The sequence below is a fragment of the Oncorhynchus nerka genome, linkage group LG3 (assembly GCF_034236695.1).
Source record: "Oncorhynchus nerka isolate Pitt River linkage group LG3, Oner_Uvic_2.0, whole genome shotgun sequence".
Classification (NCBI taxonomy): Eukaryota; Metazoa; Chordata; class Actinopteri; order Salmoniformes; family Salmonidae; genus Oncorhynchus; species Oncorhynchus nerka.
In genome coordinates, this window is record NC_088398.1 from 38,712,785 (window position 1) to 38,731,009 (window position 18,225).

The 18,225-nt window shown below is 42.3% G+C and overlaps 1 protein-coding gene across 5 annotated transcripts in view; it reads left to right on the top strand.

Moving 5' to 3' along the window:
- Nucleotides 1–18,225, top strand: part of LOC115107661 (leucine-rich repeat flightless-interacting protein 2-like) — a 71,106-nt gene that overhangs the window by 16,238 nt on the left and 36,643 nt on the right. For 4 of the 5 annotated variants that reach the window (XR_003860241.2, XM_029631158.2, XM_029631192.2 and 1 more), the window contains exon 2: nucleotides 7,227–7,313. Coding sequence is in view for 4 of the 5 variants with exons in the window: in XM_029631158.2 (XP_029487018.2) it covers nucleotides 7,227–7,313 (87 nt within the window). In the remaining variant the exon portion in view is untranslated. The remainder of the gene's footprint in view (nucleotides 1–7,226; nucleotides 7,314–18,225) is intronic. The other variant, XM_029631168.2, reaches the window with a different exon arrangement.

Below are 18,225 nucleotides of genomic sequence, written 5' to 3' on the forward strand. Positions count from 1 at the left end.
GTATTTGTGCATAAATGTGAAACCCCAACAGAGCTATGGGGTGGGAAGATGTTGTTCTCTCTGAATAGTATCGGAAAGGGTCAGCCAGTATGACCCGAAGTTGTGAGACCAAACAACTTTATCAGCTTTCTAACTTCCTTCCTGTAATTGTTACAGTACTTGAGTTAACAATTAGTGTTTAAACTAGATGTAAACCAACTTGTTTCAGCTGTTCCTTTTACCCAGTTGTGAACTTGCAACGTTATTACCTTCTCTTCGGGGACATCAACTGATGTGACCAGAACTTGGCTCCAGGATTACTTTGTAGGTGACTGGGTGTGTAGCCGGATGGGGTTAGAGTAATGCTTTGGGGTAATGACTAGTAGCAGCAAATGCTATTGCTAATGACTAATGGCTGCATATAGTGCATTTTATGGCTGTACTGACTGTGTTTTGATAAAGATGAGGGGGTCAGTTGTTCCTCGACTTTTGACCATTTATTTGCATTCCTTACGTCTGTCATTAAGAAGGGGTTTGGTCCAAATCGGATGTTGGGTATTATATTTAATGAACATTAAGAATCCTTTTAAATTGAAATGGCCAATTTTGGTACAATCAATTGGCTTAAATTCTCAGTTAAAACGTTCCTGAAACATTATTTTGTGAAAAAAAAAACATTTCTCTTAGAAACGGGTAAACTACAGAAACCATTTCAGAACAATCTGAGATGGTGGGTGTCATGACTTGCTGAAACTAAATGGAATGACCATGTCCTTAGCTTGTTAGCCACTTGTGGTCGGAGTGGGACTTAAAGGGGATAGGCTAGGCTAATGGTAATGACAACTGCTATACCACAGGGAAAACTCTGCCCTCTGGTGTGATTTTTTTTAAGGCTGAAGCTAACAAGAAATGTAATGCCACTGAGCTCTCTATGTAACTCCTACTCTCCCCTGGGAGCTAACGAAAGATCAACGTGGCTTACTGGAGATCGGTGAAGTAAAGGCTTGCCAAAGAGAGAGATCCACTAATCTTCTTTCTTGAACTGACCGGACACACTGCTTTAGAATTACAAGTACACTTAGTTGCTCCCTCAGTTAATCATTCCTATCACACCATTTTAAGAACACATTAAAGTAGTGTGGTACTATTAATGACCAATGATCCTGATGAACCCATTCTTGGCATCGCTGCAAGTTGTTCATGGCTGTTTAGCACTTATCAGATAGGGATTTCCCAGAAGTGGGTCTCGCTTGGTAGGCAGCCTTTCACTTCTCTGGAAAATGATTCCATGCCAGACGCTTTCAAGCACAGACTAAGGTGGATGGTCTTGCCGGAATCTAATGTAAACCTCCTGAGCTGACATTTACATTCCTCTAAACCACTACTACGTCATCCATCTTTCCTCATTGGTACTTTGCGGCCTCTACCAGTGGTGTATGCTGTTACAAAAAAAGGCTCTGTTCCAATCGAAAATGCAACCTTTCTTTATTCTTGAAAGTAATCGCTGATCTCACACTGAATAGGTGACGGCTGGGCTAGCTTTCATCTTATCGAATTGTGAGACATCAGTGATTACTTCAAGAACTAGGAAGGCAGAACTAATTTTAACAGGGCCTAGGGTTGCATTGTGGAATTCACAGGTCAAGGCAGTGGACTATAAACTGGTCTGGTATGTTTCACAACGACAGGGGGAAGAGTAATTTCACTACTGCCTGTATGGAACACAATAGCAAGTCCTGCAGGCTCTAGTTTTGTCTTTATTATTGTCATGTGGTCAAGTGATGCAAATAAAGACCTAGTTAATTAAAAACTTCTTAAGGCCATGGGTTCCCCTACAGGAACTTCACCCCCCCCGGTTCAGCTGAAACGGTGGCGCAGGGAATGCAAAAATATTCTTAGAAATATTTAACCTCCACACATTAACAAGTCCAACACCTCAAATGAAAGATAAACACCTTGTTCATCTACCCAGCGTGTCAGATTTTTTAAATGTTTTACGGCGAAAACACAACATATATTTATGTTAGACCACCACCAAAACAAAGAAAAAACGTAGCCATTTTGTACAGCAAAAAGATAAAATGACAAAAGCAGGATTTAAACAAAAAATCTAGCACTAACCTCTTGAAAATCTTCATCAGATGACAGTCATATGACATGTTACACAGTACATTTATGTTTTGTTCGATAATATGCATTTTATATCCATAAATCTCGGTTTACATTGACGCCATGTTCAGAAAATTCTCCAAAATATCCAGAGGAATTATAGAAAGCTACGCCAGATAACAGAAATACTCATCATAAACTTTGACTAAAGATACATGTTCTACATATAATTAAAAAGATACACTGGTTCTTAATGCAACCGCTGTCACATTTTTTTTTTTTACGTTAAGGAAAAAGCCTAACATTGCAATAATCTCAGACGTAACAATATTTCTCCGCCATGTTGGAGTCAACAGAAATACAAAATTACAACATAAATATTCCCTTACCTTTGATCTTCCATCAGAATGTAGCGCAAGGAGTCCTAGTTCAACAATAAATCGTTTTGTTTCATAATGTTCAATTCTAGTGTCCAAGTAGCAGCATTTGCTACCACTTTCAGCTCAAATGCCCAAAAAATTACTTCTGGTCCAGGATAACTTTGCATCAAAACTTTCAAATTACATATTACAGGTCGACGAAACTGGTCAAACTAGGTGCAGAATCAATCTTCAGGATGTTTATAATCATATAGATCCAATAGCATTCCAACCGGACCATTCATTTTCATCTGGGGCTGATTGGAACAGCCGAAGCACTCAAACGCAAGCGCGCCTCAACAAAATGGAAATAGTTTGCGACACTTACTACTTTCCTTCCCATTAGGTCAAAGTTCACAGCAAATGCTCCATTACACTTTCTACTGGATGAGGACATCTAGTGGAAGACATAGGAAGTGTTTCCAGATCCATAACTTGTTGTGAAGGGAGGGGGTGATGACGTCAACGTTGCCCCAACGTTCAGGATTCCAAAACTAGTTTGGAAGATTGCCTGCCCTGTGAGTTCTGTTATACTCACAGACATAATTCAAACAGTTTTAGAAGCTTCAGAGTGTTTTCTATCCAATAATAATAATAATAATAATAATAATAATAATAATATGCATATATTAGCAATTTAGGACAGATTTTGATGCAGTTCACTATGGGCACGCAATTCATCCAAAGGGGAAATACTGCCCCCTATCTCTAACAGGTTTTAAGCTGCAGCTGGCCCAGAACAGAGTGACACATCTTGCACTTCGTGGTAATCAGAAGGCTAATATAAATACTATGCATGCCAGTCTCTCTTCGCTAAGAGTTGAAGAGAGACCGACTGCATCACTTTTTATAACAAACGTTAAACTCCAAATAGTTTGCATAGTCAATTTACACACAGTTCTGACACACACTAGCCCTACCAGATATGCCACCAGGGGTCTTTTCACAGTCCCCAAGTCCAGAACAAATTCAAACAAGCATACAGTATTATATAGAGCCATTGCATGGAAGTAACATCTCATATTGCTCAAATAAACCCACAAACCTGGTTAAAAAAAACGGATCAAGCAACAACTCACTGCAAAACGCTTCTCCCGTATTTGACATATCAATACATACAATCTCTATGTCCTGTTTTTACATTTGTAGTTCTGTCCTTGAACTGTTATGTCATATTTCATGCTTTGTGTGGACCCAAGGAAGAGTAGCTGCTGCTTAACAGCTAATGGGGATCCTAATAAAATACCAAATGTCACCCTACATTTCTGTAGAAGTGAATGACGAGGACTTTTTTTAAACACATGGTCCAGAGTTGGGGAAACGCAGAGGGGCGAGGGAGGAGGCGTTAGAGCATTCTGTGCAAGCTTGTACAGTGACCCCACCTGGAGGCACATTCTGACAGCCCCAGGGACAGGAAGGAAGTGCTGACTCTCACACTCTTGCACTCTCACTCTCTAACACTGTCACTTTGAAGGAAAAGGCCCTGCTCTCACTCAAGTGGATCCAAGTCAACACACATGAGCACCAACTGCATGCGACACACACAAAGCATGGCCATACCCACAACAATTATTTTCCCGAGCTAGGCTGAAAAGACGGGCTACACGGCCTTCTCTTCCTCATATTCTGATGGCTAATGTCTAATCGCTGGAAAATTAACTTTGAACTCAGAGCAAGGCTTCAATCACAGAGGAACATCAGGGAATGCTGTTTATTTGTTTGTACAGAGCCTTGGCTTATGGACATTACACCCAACTCTGCTATTCAACCAGACAGCTTTTCCATTTTCCATATGGATCAGGTTCTGGTAAGAGTAGGAGGAGGTGTATGCTTCCTCATCAACAATTCCTGGTGTACCGAAGTTGAAACCATCTCAAGTTTCTAATGCTAAAATGCCAACCCCACTATATGCTGAGGTAATTCACGTGTGTTTTCACAGCTGTGTACATACCGCCACAACAAACATCAAGGTGGCACTCCGCGAACTGTGCAGGAATCCTCTCACCCGGAAGCAGTCTTTACTGTCGTGGGATATATTAACCAAGCATGTTTTAAAACATTCTTCCAAATATCACGAATATGTATACTGGCCAATGTACATACAAACATCCAATCAGATCACGTCTCCCTGTTCCTACTCCCCACCTACAAGCATCAATTCAAGAGCGAGCCACCAACGGCGGTTCTGGACAGAGGAGGCAGACTCAATGCTGCAGGACTGTTTTGAGAATATTGATTGGAATCTGTTCAAAGATTCATCCACCCAGGCCTCATCCATCAACATTGAGGGAGTATACATCGTCAGTCACAGGCTTCATTAGGAAATGTGTCTGTACCCACAATAACAATCCGGACATACCTCAACCAAAAATATATATCCGTGCCATGACGAGAGCCCGTACTGCCACATTCAATGTGAGCAGAACGAACCTTGATGACTTGGTGGCGCACAAAGCATACAAGACAAGCAGGTGCGAGCTCCACAAATCCATTAGGGACGCAAAAAGACAATACAGACTCAAACTTCTTAATTGATCACTCTCAAGAGTGAGTACTTATGGCAACCCTGGCCGCGTCCTCAATGTGTGCTGACCAGCTAGCAGACGGCTCCTCGAATGTCTTCAACCTGTTCCTGGCTGTAGTCCCCACCTACTTCAGAGACCACAATCATCCCAGTGCCCAAGATAAACAAGGTGACATGCCCAAATGACTATCGCCCCGTTGCACTCACCCCGGTCATCATGAACTTCGAGGGGTTGGTCATAGCCGACATCAAGGCCAGCATGCCAGGCACACTGGACCCATTCTAATTTGCCTACTGCTCCACCAGGTCCATGGGAGATGGCATTTCCATCGCTATTCACACAGCCATAACACATCTGAACAAAAGGAACACCAATTTGAGAATGCTGTTCATTGACTACAGTTCAGCATTCAACACTATTGTTCCCTCCAATCCCTGGTTCTGGATACTACCCTCTGTAACTGGATCCTGGACTTTCTGATGGGAAGACCACAGGATGTGAGGATTGGCAACACCTCCTCCACACTGACTCTTAACACAGGGACCCCCCAGGGGTGTGTCCTCAGCCCTCTGCAGTACTCCCTGTTCACCCATGACTGCGTGTCTTTGCACTACACCAACTCCATCATCAAGTTTGCTGACGACACCATGGTTGTAGGCCTGATGATGACCAACAACGAGGAGTCAGCCTATAGGGAGAAGGTAAGTGAACTGGCATTGTGGTGCCAGAACAGCAATCTCTCCCTCAATGTTAGCAAAACAAAGGAGTTGCTTGTTGACTTTAGCAAGCAGAGGGAACATTCCCCGATACACACCAACAAGACTGCATTAGAGAGTCCGCAGTTAAGTTCCTCGACGTCCACATCACCGAGGACTTGACATGGACCAGCAACAACACCAGTCCTGTCGAGGGCACAGCAGCGTCTCTACTTTCTAAAACGACTGAAGAAATTTGGCATGTCACCCCGGGTCCTCTCCAAATATTATCACTGCACCACTGAGATCATCCTGACTGGTTGCATCACAGCCTGGTACGGGAAATTGCTCCATCCAAGACCACAATGCCATCCAGCGGGTGGTGAAGACGGGCCAGTAAATCACCAAGACATCTACTCGAACCGGTGCCTGACGAAGGCCCACAGCATCAAGGACCCCACAAACCCCAGTCATGAGCTGTTCACTCCCTTACCGTCAGGCAGATGGTACCGGAGCATGCGTCTGATGCCATCAGACTACTGAACACTTGAACTGGACTGACCACCTGCACCGACTCTCGGCACATACGCTACACACACATTGCAACTGCTGCTACCAGACTTGGCATACTGCACAATTTAAACACTTGCTCCCCCAATCCCTCCTTCCCCAAAAACACGTGTAAATACACTACATGCTCATCAAACATATCATTCCAGAATCATGGGCATTAATATGGAGTTGGTCCCCACTTTGCTACAGCCTGCACTTTTCTGGGAAAGCTTTCCACTAGACGTTGGAACATTGCTGTGGGGACTTGCTTCCATTCAGCCACAATCATTAGTGAGGTTGAGCACTGATGTTGGGCGATTAGGCCTGGCTCGCAGTCGGCGTTTCAATTAATCCCAGAGGTGGTATTTTCTTATTTCTTATTGTTGTCTAAGGAACCTGCAAGTAAGCATTTAATTGGACTGTGAATACCATGTGTATCCTGTACATACGACAAATAAAACTAGAAACTGTCACGTAAATATACACACACAATTATTTCCGTAATAGACTCTTTAAATATATAATGTAACACCTTTTTAATAGTCACTTAGTCAGGTGCTTATTTTACTCGCACATCAGCCTTCCAAATGATACCTTGATTAAAAAAAAAAGTATTATCAAGGGTTGAATGTGTCTGTTCGCCTTTCCTATGTATTTAAAGACCTACATCATTGTGTGCCATATACTGTAGAATATGACAAATTAAATTTTGTGATATTAATGGAAGTCGACGTGGTTAACTTCCCAGTAGTGCATTGCAACATACTGTGGTCAAACAGTTGGGAACATGAGCCCTGTCTAGGAAAAGGATTTCTGATGACATGTTCATCCTCTCCATTTATAGATGCTGGAGTTCATGCTAAACTGATCTCTCTCTCATTCTCTCCCTTGCTCTCTATTTGTCTTCTGTTTCCTTCTCCCTGTTTTCATCTTTCTCTCTAACTTAGGCAGAGGCCATGCTTGCTCTGAAGAGGGCGGCCAGGGCAGAGGCCAGAGAAATCCGTATTAAGGAGCTGGAGAGACAACAGGAGGAGGTATAACTAAAGAGCACTACATTACACCCAAATGCACACAATGTACACACTTATCTTATAGAACACATGCACACAAACATGCATGCAAATAGTATCCATACCTACAGAACAACTACAGTTCGAAAGGACAGACAAAACCAGACTTGATGTAGTAAGGTACCTTACAAAGACTTAATCCCAAAACTACCCCAAGCTTTAGGCACCTTGACCCATGTCACATGACCAAGGAGTCAGGTTGGGAAGCGCTGTCTGTTATTAAAGGCATTTCCTGTGAACAGTGTTTCATTCTTAAACGTCCTGTGCCAGGGTGGGTCCAGTGGTCACCAGTGTTAATGGTGTACCATCTCCATTGCACTAGAATGCACAGCTGGTAATTTGTACCAAACAAATTAGCATACACTCTTAAATCATAGTGCGAGACTTTGGCAACTAAGCCCTTTTTCCACTTACTCAGTCAGATGAACTCATGGATACTATTTGTATGTCTGCGTGCAGTTTGAAGGAAATTGCTAACTAGCGTTAGAGCAGTTACTAACTACATAGATTTAACAATGACTAAGTCTTCTCTAATGTTATTTAGCAATCACTTGTGAAACTACCTTCAAACTACACAGAGACATAAAAATGAATTGCCAAAAAAGTCACATTATCCCTTTAACACCATCAGTATAATCAACAGCCAAGAACATTATCATTAGATCTAGGAAATAAGGGATCCTAGTTTTGCCTTTTGGGACTCATCATTTCTTAATAAGATTAGTCTAATCTTAGTGTGATCTGGAAGTTATGCAATCTTTACATCTAGAATATTCTGGAGCATATGGTACTATCTAGTTGCCAGCTTAGTGCATTCGGGAAGGTATTCAGATCCCTTTTTCCAGTTTGTTACATTAGAACCTTATTCTAAAATGTATTACATTGTTTTGCTTCCCTCATCAATATACAAACAATACCCCATAATGACAAAGCAATAGCAGGTTTTTAGAAATGTTTGAAAATGTATTAAAAAATATATTTAAACTGAGGGTATCCCGAATGGCGCAGCGGTCTAAGGCACTGCATTGTAGTGCTAGAGGCATTATAACTGACCCGGGTTCATTCCCGGGCAGGGACACCTGCATTTGCAGATTATCTCAAGCACTGTCAGTTTGGCCACTCCTGCGTTGTCTTGCTTAGGGTCGTTGTCCTGTTGGAAGGTGAACCTTCGCGCTCTGGAGTATGTTTTCGTCAAGTATCTCTACTTGTCTCCGTTCATCTTTCCCTCAATCCTGACTCGTCTCACAGTCCCTGCCGCTGAAAAACATCCTCACAGCATGATGCTGCCACCACTATGCATCACTATCACTATCTAGCTTCTTCCAGACATGATGCTTGGTGGAGTTCTGCAGAGATGGTTGTCCTTTGTTCTTGGGGACCTTCAATGCTGCAGACATTTTTTGGCACCCTTCCCCAGATCTGTAACTACGGACAATTCCTCCGACCTCATGGCTTGGTCTTTGCTCTGACATGCACTCTCAGATGTGGGACATTATATAGAGCTGTGTGCCTTTCCAAATCATGCCAAATTTTATGAATTTACCACATGTGGACTCCTTGAGTAGTTTCTACAACTTGAATGGTCATTGGAAACAGGATGCACCGAAGCTCAATTTCACGTCTCATATCAAATTGTTGAATACTTATGCAATTCAACTTTGTTCATTTGTAATAAATTTGAACATTTCATAACCTGTTTTGTAGTGGGACAGGAACATTAGTTCTAATCTTTATACTTTAAGCATTTCTATGTTTAGCTCACGTATACGTTAGAAGTATACATCAAGGTTCTGTAATAGATAAATGTGGCAAATGTTTTTTTTATACAGCACATTTTTTCAAGTGAGAAATTGCCAAGAAACTGAAGATCTCGTACAACGCTGTGTACTACTACCTTCACAGAACTGCGCAAACTGGCTTAACAGAATAGAAAGAGTGGGAGGCATGTACAGGTACAGGATGGCAACAACTGCCCGAGTTACACCAGGAATGCACAATTCCTCCATCAGTGCTCAAACTGTCCGCAATAGGCTGAGAGAGGATGGACTGAGGGCTTTTAGGCCTGTTGTAAGGCAGGTCTTCTCCAGACATCACCGGCAACAAAGTCTCCTATGGGCACAAACCCACCGTCGCTGGACCAGACAGGACTGGCAAAAAGTGCTCTTCACTGACGAGTAGCGGTTGTCTCTCACCAGGGGTGATGGTCGGATTCGCGTTTATCGTTGAAGAAGTGACCGTTACAACGAGGCCTGTACTCTAGAGCGTCCGTCATGGTCTGGGGCGGTGTGCCACAGCGTCATCGGACTGAGCTTGTTGTCATTGCAGGTAATCTCAACGCTGTGCGTTACAGGGAAGACATCCTCCTCCTCCCTCATGTGGTACCCTTCCTGCAGGCCCACCCTGACCCTCCAGCATGACAATACCCCCAGAAATGTCCGGGAACTTGCAGGTGCCTTGGTGGAAGAGTGGGGTAACATCTTACAGCAAGAAGTGGCAAATCTGGTGCAGTCCATGAGGAGAAGATGCACTGCAGTACTTAATGCAGCTGGTGGGTACACCAGGTACTGACTGTCACTTTTGATTTTGACCCCCCCGATTGTTCAGGGACACATTATTCACTTTCTGTTAGTCACAAGTCTGTGGAACTTGTTCAGTTTGTCTCCAGTTATTGAATGTTGTTGTGTTCATACAAACATTAAGTTTGCTGAAAATAAATGCAGTTGACAGTGAGGACGTTTTTTTTGGGGGGGGGGGGTTTAGTTACAAAAACCTCATATGTGCTTTAGAAACAAAAGGTTGTGCTTCTTGACTGTTGACCAATACCTGGTCATCAGCATTGGAGCGCAAAGGTGGGCACACAGATAATCCTATCCATTTTTAGTAACCAAAATCACTTATTTAATTTTCATTGGTTTTTGCCTGGAAAAAACAGTAGCCTACCTCCATATTTATCCATATAAAATAGTTTAGCAATCAGTTACGGATGCATTTTTGCCAGAACAATAGGCTACTTGGTAATTTCATTGATCATTTTCATATTTCAGATAGGCCAAGTTTGGTTGGGTTATAATTACCTGTTTGTGTGTGTGTGTGTATACCTCAGTGGTGGGGACTGACTATGTGTAAAGATGGCTGTAACATCGCACAACCTTCAATGTTTTTGACATGATATTCCCAGTTCATATTGACTGCTAACATGAATTACTTTCAGCTCAAAATGCAGGTATTAAACTTTATTTCTGTCTTGCGTTTTTGAAAATGCATCACTGTTCATTTGTGCTGTGATTGTACGCGTGTGTGCGAAGGGTGTCGCAAGCTTTGAACCACTGCTAGCGAACAGTTTCTGATTTGGTGCAGCTCAAACATTAAAATGATAGGGAAAGACTATTGCCATAAATATGCAGCTCCAACAAAATTGGTGATAAAGAATATTAACTGTGTGCTTTGAAAGCTCACCAGCCTTATGGCATCAAGCAACGATTACTAGCATAAGTCAACTGGTCTTTTGGTATGTCAAAATTGACATTGATCGTTTGCATTTGGAATTTGTTGTTTTAAAAATGTATTACATAGTAAAAATGTGGCGTAGACACAGGTAGCCTCAATAAATAGACAAAGATTTGTAGTTGAACAAGTAATTGCATGTAAGCTATAGATATTTGTTATTACTTGACTTGTGACTTGCTGTTAGAATGCACGACTTGGACTTGGACTCGATCCGTTCTGCTTTGGACTCGACTCTGACCTCGTGACTTGAATAATAGTGACTTAGTCCCACCTGAGTTTGTCATTATATTTAGCACTTGTCCCATTTTTAGATGTGAAAAAATGCCAGCTATGAGACACTCAAAAGACACGTGGTTGAGCAAATGGCACCGTCCCTGTGTTATGGTATACATGAGCAGGGGGATCATCTGGACCAACTATTGAGGAAGTTGACTAAACCATTTCAACCATCTCCCCCTATCAAGCAATGTTTGAAATATGTTCTACCCTCTTGTGGCTTTGAGTCAGTGACTCAATTAACACAGATTAACAGTCAGTGTTCAGATTAGTCTGGTCAGGACGTTTGTGTGTAGTTTAAACCCTCAATCCAAGCCTCAAAGTAGCTTAGTGGTCTGTGCTCCTTAGTGAAGCCTCTAGTCGACTAACAGTGGTTTGCTCCAACGACGTCGAGTCTGAACAACATGAGCAGAGGGTGGCTATGCTTTCTACTACTGTCCGGATGCTAACTTTAGGAGATCTACTTTTCAACTGGAGGAACTCTCAAGCCAGAAGTGGATTACTAGCTGTATCTCTACAGTAGCGCTAACTAACCTGAATCATCAGGTCGTCGTTGTAGCATCATCTGACCCGGGAACGTTCAACCTCCCCTGATCCCATCTGCAAGCCAGGCCGTCATCATTGGTGACGTCTATGGCACACACTACGTTTGCATCGTGACAGCAGCAGGACGGCCGGGCGGCGGTTGGCAGGGAGGGGGATCCGGGCTGCCCTGAGTGGGCGTCCGGGGACCCCTCCAAATAGGAAGGTGAGCTCGGTATGTTTTGAAGCTAGTTGGGACGTGAAGCGGGAGGTACGGTACCTGAGCTTATTGTGTCAATGTAACTCATCTGATTTATAATGGACTTGCACTGAGCGAGGCAAGTTAAGTATTTACGTGTTTTATATACACTTGAAAAATTAAGTAATGCTTTTCATTCTTGACCAAAAACAGACACGCTCTCTGTATAGTGGTGTAGGTCTTTGGATGTTGTACACATGAAATTGTCATGCCTAGCTTTATCCGCGTCATTATATTCCATTTAGTGTGACTCGAGCCGTTTCTTCCACCAGCTGTGCTGCGTGGGCTACACGCATTTTATAAAAGGGATGTAATTTGGGTGTTTTTTGGGGTTTTTAAGGTCCTTTGGTCACCCCCACAGTGCACAACAAGCAATGAGGAAGTCTATTTCGGCAGGGGTACATTTTTCAAAAACAAGTGAAATCACCAAAAAAGTGTCTGCACCCTTCTATAACATTGTATTTACGTTAAAGAAAATCAATTTACTTCAGGAATAGTAAACCACTCAACCTATCAAGCATTTATCAAATACTTTGTTCGGGGCCTGGCGCTGTGGAGGATAGCAGCCATTTTATGTGCTCTTGACCAATTCTGCTATTTTGTGTTTTATTTTATGCTGATCTTAACTTTTTTAGTTATTACCTGTGACCAAAAACAGCTTCTGTACATCAGAACAGCGATCATTAACCTCGATTTGCATGACAATTTTCTACTTCAACGAGTCGGCAGCTATGGACTTTCTGCTTACTCCTGACCGGGCCCTAATCGCCGGGATTGCAAGCGTCAAGCGAGCTGGGATCCTGACGAGCATATAAACTGCCTCTTCCCTTCATTCTATTAGCAAATGTACAAATTGGATGTGCTCCGCTCGAGACTATCCTATCAACGGGACCTGAAGAATCATAATATTCTATGTTTCTCGGAGTCGTGGCTGACATCGATAATGTACTGTACAACAATTTTTTTCATGCATAGTCTAGACCGGACAGCAGAATGTTAATGTTAAGGAAGTCTCAGGTTTATCTCATGATAAGCTACAGACCATCCTATTTACCAAGATAATTTATTTATTTTTCATAACTGTCTATTCACCACCACAAACCGATGCTGACACTAAAACCGCACTCAACACGCTGTATATGGCTTTAAGCAAACAAACAGCACATCCAGAGGTGGCGCGTCTCGTGGCGGGTGATTTTGATGCAGGGAAACTGAAATCTGTTTTTACCCAATTTTTACCAGCATGTCCCCTGTGCAACTAGATATGGTTTTTAAAACTCTAGATCACCTTTTACACCACACACAAACATAAACACGGCTCTACCTTGCCCTCCCTTTAGCAAATCTGACCATAACTCTATCCTCCTGATTTCAGCTTAGAAGCAAAAACTCAAACGGGAAGTACCAATGACGCGCTCATTACGGAAGTGGTCCGATGAAGCGGATGCTAAGCTACACGACTGTTTCGCTAGCACAGACTGGAATATGTTCAGTGATTCATCCAAAACAAGTCACCAGCTTTATAAGTGCATCGATGGCGTCGTCCCCACAGTGACTGTACGAACATATCCCAACCAGAAGCCAGCTGCCGCTTTCAAGGAGCGGGACACTAATACAGGCGCTTGTAAGAAATTCCGCTACGTCCTCCGACATCATACAGGCAAAGCATCAACACAGGACTAAGATCTTATCGTATTACACCGGCTCTGATGCTCGTCCGATGTGGCAGGGCTTGCAAACTATCACTGACTACAAAGGGGAAACTCAACTGCGAGATGCCCAGTGACGCGAGCCTACCAAACGAGCTAAATGCCATAAATTCTTGCTTCGAGGTTAGCAACATTGAACCATAAATGAGAGCAGCAGCTGTTCTGGACAACTGTGATCTCGCTCTGTGTAGGCAATGTAATACTTTTTTAATCAAGTTAACCTTCACAAGGCGCAGGGCCAGACAGATTACCAGGATGCGTACTTGTTGCATGTGCTGACCAGCCGGGAAGTGTCTTCACTGACATTTTCAACCTCTCCTTGACCCAGTCTGTAATATCTACATATTTTAAGCAGACCACCATAGTCCATGTGATCAAGAACGCCAAGGTAACCTGTCTAAATGACTATCGTCCTGTAGCACTCACATCTGTAGCCATGAAATGCTTTGGAAGGCTGGTCAAGTCGCAGATCAACACAATCATCCCAGACACACTGGGCCCACTCCAATTTGCATTCTGCCCCAACAGATCCATAGATGATGCAATCTCTATTGCACTCCACACTGCCCTCTACCACCTGGACAAGAGGAACACCTATTCGAGAATGCTGTTCATTGACTACAGCTCAGTGTTCAACACCCATCACTAAGCTCAGGACCCTGGGACTGAACACCTGTAACTGGATCCTGGACTTTCTCACAGGCCGCCTCCGGGTGGTGAAGGTAGACAACACATCCGCCACACTGACCCGCAACATGAGGGCACCTCAGGGGTGCGTGCTTAGTCCCGTCCTGTACTCCCTGTTCACCCACGACTGCAACAACACCATTAAATTTGCTGACGACACGACAATGGTAGGCCTGACCACCAAAGACTATGAGACTCGCTATAGGGAGGAGGTCAGAAACCTGGTGGTGTGGTGCCAGGACAACAACCTCAACTTCAACAAGACAGGAGCTGATTGTGGACTACAGGAAATGGAGGGCTGAGCATGCCCCCATCCACATGTATGGGCTGTAGTGGAGCGGGTTGAGAGCTTAAAGTTCCCCTGTATCCACATCAGTAAGGAGTGAACATGTTTGCTCTTTTCCATATTCTGTCTCTCTGATAAGACTGCTAAATAGTTAGTCCGGGTAGCTATTTGGTTATCTGCATTAACCCTCCCTCTTTGCACTAACTCTGCTGCAACTGCTTGTTGTCTATCCTGTTGCCTAGTCACTATTTCCCTACCTATATGTACATATCTACCTCAATTACTTTGTACACCTGCACATTGACTCGGTACTGCTGCCCTGTGTGTGTATCTAGCCATGTTTTCTTTAATCATTTGTGTAATTATTTTTCTCTCTGCATTGTTGGGAAGAGCCTGTAAGTAAGCATTTAACTCTTGTCTACACCTGTTGTTTACAAAGCATGTGATACATAACATTTGATTTGAATAGTGTTACCTTCATTTGAAATGGTGTTTCCTTTTGAAATTATCTTAAATCCAAAACATTTTCTGGAATCAAATCACCAGAAAAATATGAATTGTTGATTTGATATTTTGCAACGAGGCACTTAAATCATGCTGGTTCTCAAAGCATCTTTTCCAGAATGCCGACTCCCACGTGTCTCAGAGCCACAGAACAGATTATCACGTGGTTTTGTTTAGTAGCTAGGTGTCTTTTGTATACAGTGCTCTCAGGTCAGAGTTCAGCAGTCAAAGCTTGGGAGAAGAGGTTTCGTAATGCTTTTATTTTAGAATTTGGCATACATGTGGCAATGGGACATCCGTTCATTTAAGTACATATGATTTTCCTTTGCCATTCAATCTCCAAAATATAACAAACACATTTGTTCAGCTCGGCGGTCCTTGAATGTGACAGACTTGTCAGCATTTCTCTTTAGAAGTCTATCTCTAACCATGTCTACTCATCTGACAGGTCTCGGGCCTTAACCATAACAAAGGGTCAGTGAATCGGCCACGAGGGGACTTTGCCAAGGTTGGGGCAAGATCTTTTGGCTAGAACGATGGAGCAAGCACGGTCATAGACGTCAAGCAGTGAAATCATAAATTAAGACTCATTACTTTGATGGCACCAACGTTTTCAAAGGGGGCCGAATGTGATCGGACCGTCAAACAATTAGCATATACACATTTGTGGAGTGGTTGAAAAACGACTTTTAATGACTCCAACCTAAGTGTACGTAAACTTCTGACTTCAACTGTACTAAGGGCCTACGTGAATCAACTTTCACAGTGAATCCTTTTGTTTCTAGGTTATGTGCTAATTATTTGAAGTTTTCTAAATGCTTAAAAAAATGTTGTGCCTAATGCAAGCCTCCCTGTTAGATTGCAAATCAGCACACAATTGAGCTAAACGTTTGGAAATGAAATGCATGTCAGGTGCAGGTGCGCTGTTTATCTCACATCTGACGACTTATGATCACACTTCCTCAATTCAAATATTATTGTTTGGTATGGCTTAACTTGGGAACCGAGCTCGAGTTATCGGTGTAGCCGGTTGTCGCCCGGACTTGTTGAAATATCTAAATGCCTAGAAAAAATCTCCAGGCTTCAGTCAGAACTGTCAATTTTTATTATATATATATTAAAAATGTGAGTCTCCAACTTCAATTACATTACATAAAAGTATGGGGAGCACTGTTGGCTTGGTGTTGGGGATATTTTGTCTCAGCAACCACAGCTTGTAGACGGAGCTCCAAGGAACAACGTATAGAACAGATAATTGAAACCGGTAGTTGAACCAGATCGGTAGGAGTATCTTGTTTGGTTTGCTTATTTGCTCACGTAGACGTCCACCAAGACCAGATCAAAAAGTTAGTACAAGTAAACTGGAGGCTATTTAGAAGAGACTCTTCAAACACTTTAAGGAACCGCCCATATTGAGTTCATCAGACTTCATTTGGTGATTGCAATCGCTAATGCATTTCATAATTTAATGAATTCATAAGCCTGTAAAATAATTTATTGTTTAAGTTGGAAAAGCAGAATATAGATGTAAATTGTCCAAATGGACAATAAAAAAAAAATCATACAAATTACAATATCAAACCATTACTACCAACACTGTGACCTGTATGCTCTCGTTGGCTGGTCCATCGCCAAACCCACTGGCTCCAGGTAATACATTTGTTGCTAGGTAAAGCTCCGCCTTATCTCAGCTCACTGGTCACCATAGCAACACACATCCGTAGCACGCATATTTCACTGGTCATCCCCAAAGCCAACACCTGCTTTGGCTGCCTTTCCTTCCAGTTCTCTGCTGCCAATGACTGGAACGAAGTGCGAAAATCACTGAAGTTGGAAACTCACATCTCCGTCACTAACTTTTTAAGCATCAGCTGTCAGAGCAGCTTACCAATCGCTGCAGCTGTACACAGCCAATCTATAAATAGCCCATCCAAACATCTACCTACCTCATCCCCATATTTGTTTTTGTTTTTCTGCTCTTTTGCACACCAGTATTTCTACTTGCACATCCTCATCTGCATATCTATCACTCCAGTGTTAATTGTTAAATTGTAATTACTTAATCACTATGGCCTATTTATTGCCTTACCTCCTTACTTCATTTGCACACACTGTATTCAGATATTTCTATTGTGTTATTGACTGTACGTTTGTTTATCCCTTGTATCTCTGTTGTTTTTGTCGCACTGCTTTGCTTTATCTTGGCCAGGTCGCAGTTGTAAATGAGAACATGTTCTCAACTGGCCTACCTGGTTAAATTAAAAGGTAAAATAAATAAAAAATACTTGATCAGAATTGCATCAGTGTCCGCCAGATGCGATGTGTTGGGCACTTCTCCCAATCTCAGCAGAGCTCGTGAAGTAGAATTATTGTACTGTCATTAGCAATAACCTGTCTGTGTGACTCTTACTCTAATTACTGTACTGTTCTCTCACCTATGTAGCTTTACATACCGAATACAGATTCACTTTATTTTTTATTTTCTATTCTCTTTCTGTTTCCCAAAGTCACTTGTTTTTATTCTTTCCCTTTGTTTCCCTGGTTCCTCCTCAATTGCCCTGGCCGCTTCTATAGATCTATCAGGTTCATAAGGAAGGCTTGTGGTTACTTGCTTTATAAAATTAATTCCTGTACTGTTTTTCTACTTTCATTATCATCTTTTAAAATGTGCTTGAATTCAAATGCTAAGTAGTAAAAAAAAATATAAAAAAATGCATTCCCATATAAATGTTGGACACCAACTCATTTCAGGGTTTTTCTTTTAAGTATTTTCTTCATTGTAGAATAATAGTGAATGTAGTAACCAAAAAAGTGTTAAACAAATCAAAAATATATTTGAGATTCTTCAAAGTAGCCACCCTTTGCCAGCTTTGTAAACTCTTAGCATTCTCTCAACCAGCTTTTCCAACAGTCTTGAAGGAGTTCCCACATACGGTTGGAACCAAAAATCTCAAATTTGGACTCATCAGTCCAATGGACAGATTTCCACCAGTCGAATGTCCATTGCTCGTGTTTCTTAGCCCAAGCAAGTCTTCTTCTTATTGGTGTCCTTTTAGTAGTGGTTTCTTTGCAGCAATTAGACATGAAGGCCTGATTTCACGTATTCTCCTCTGAACTGTTGAGATG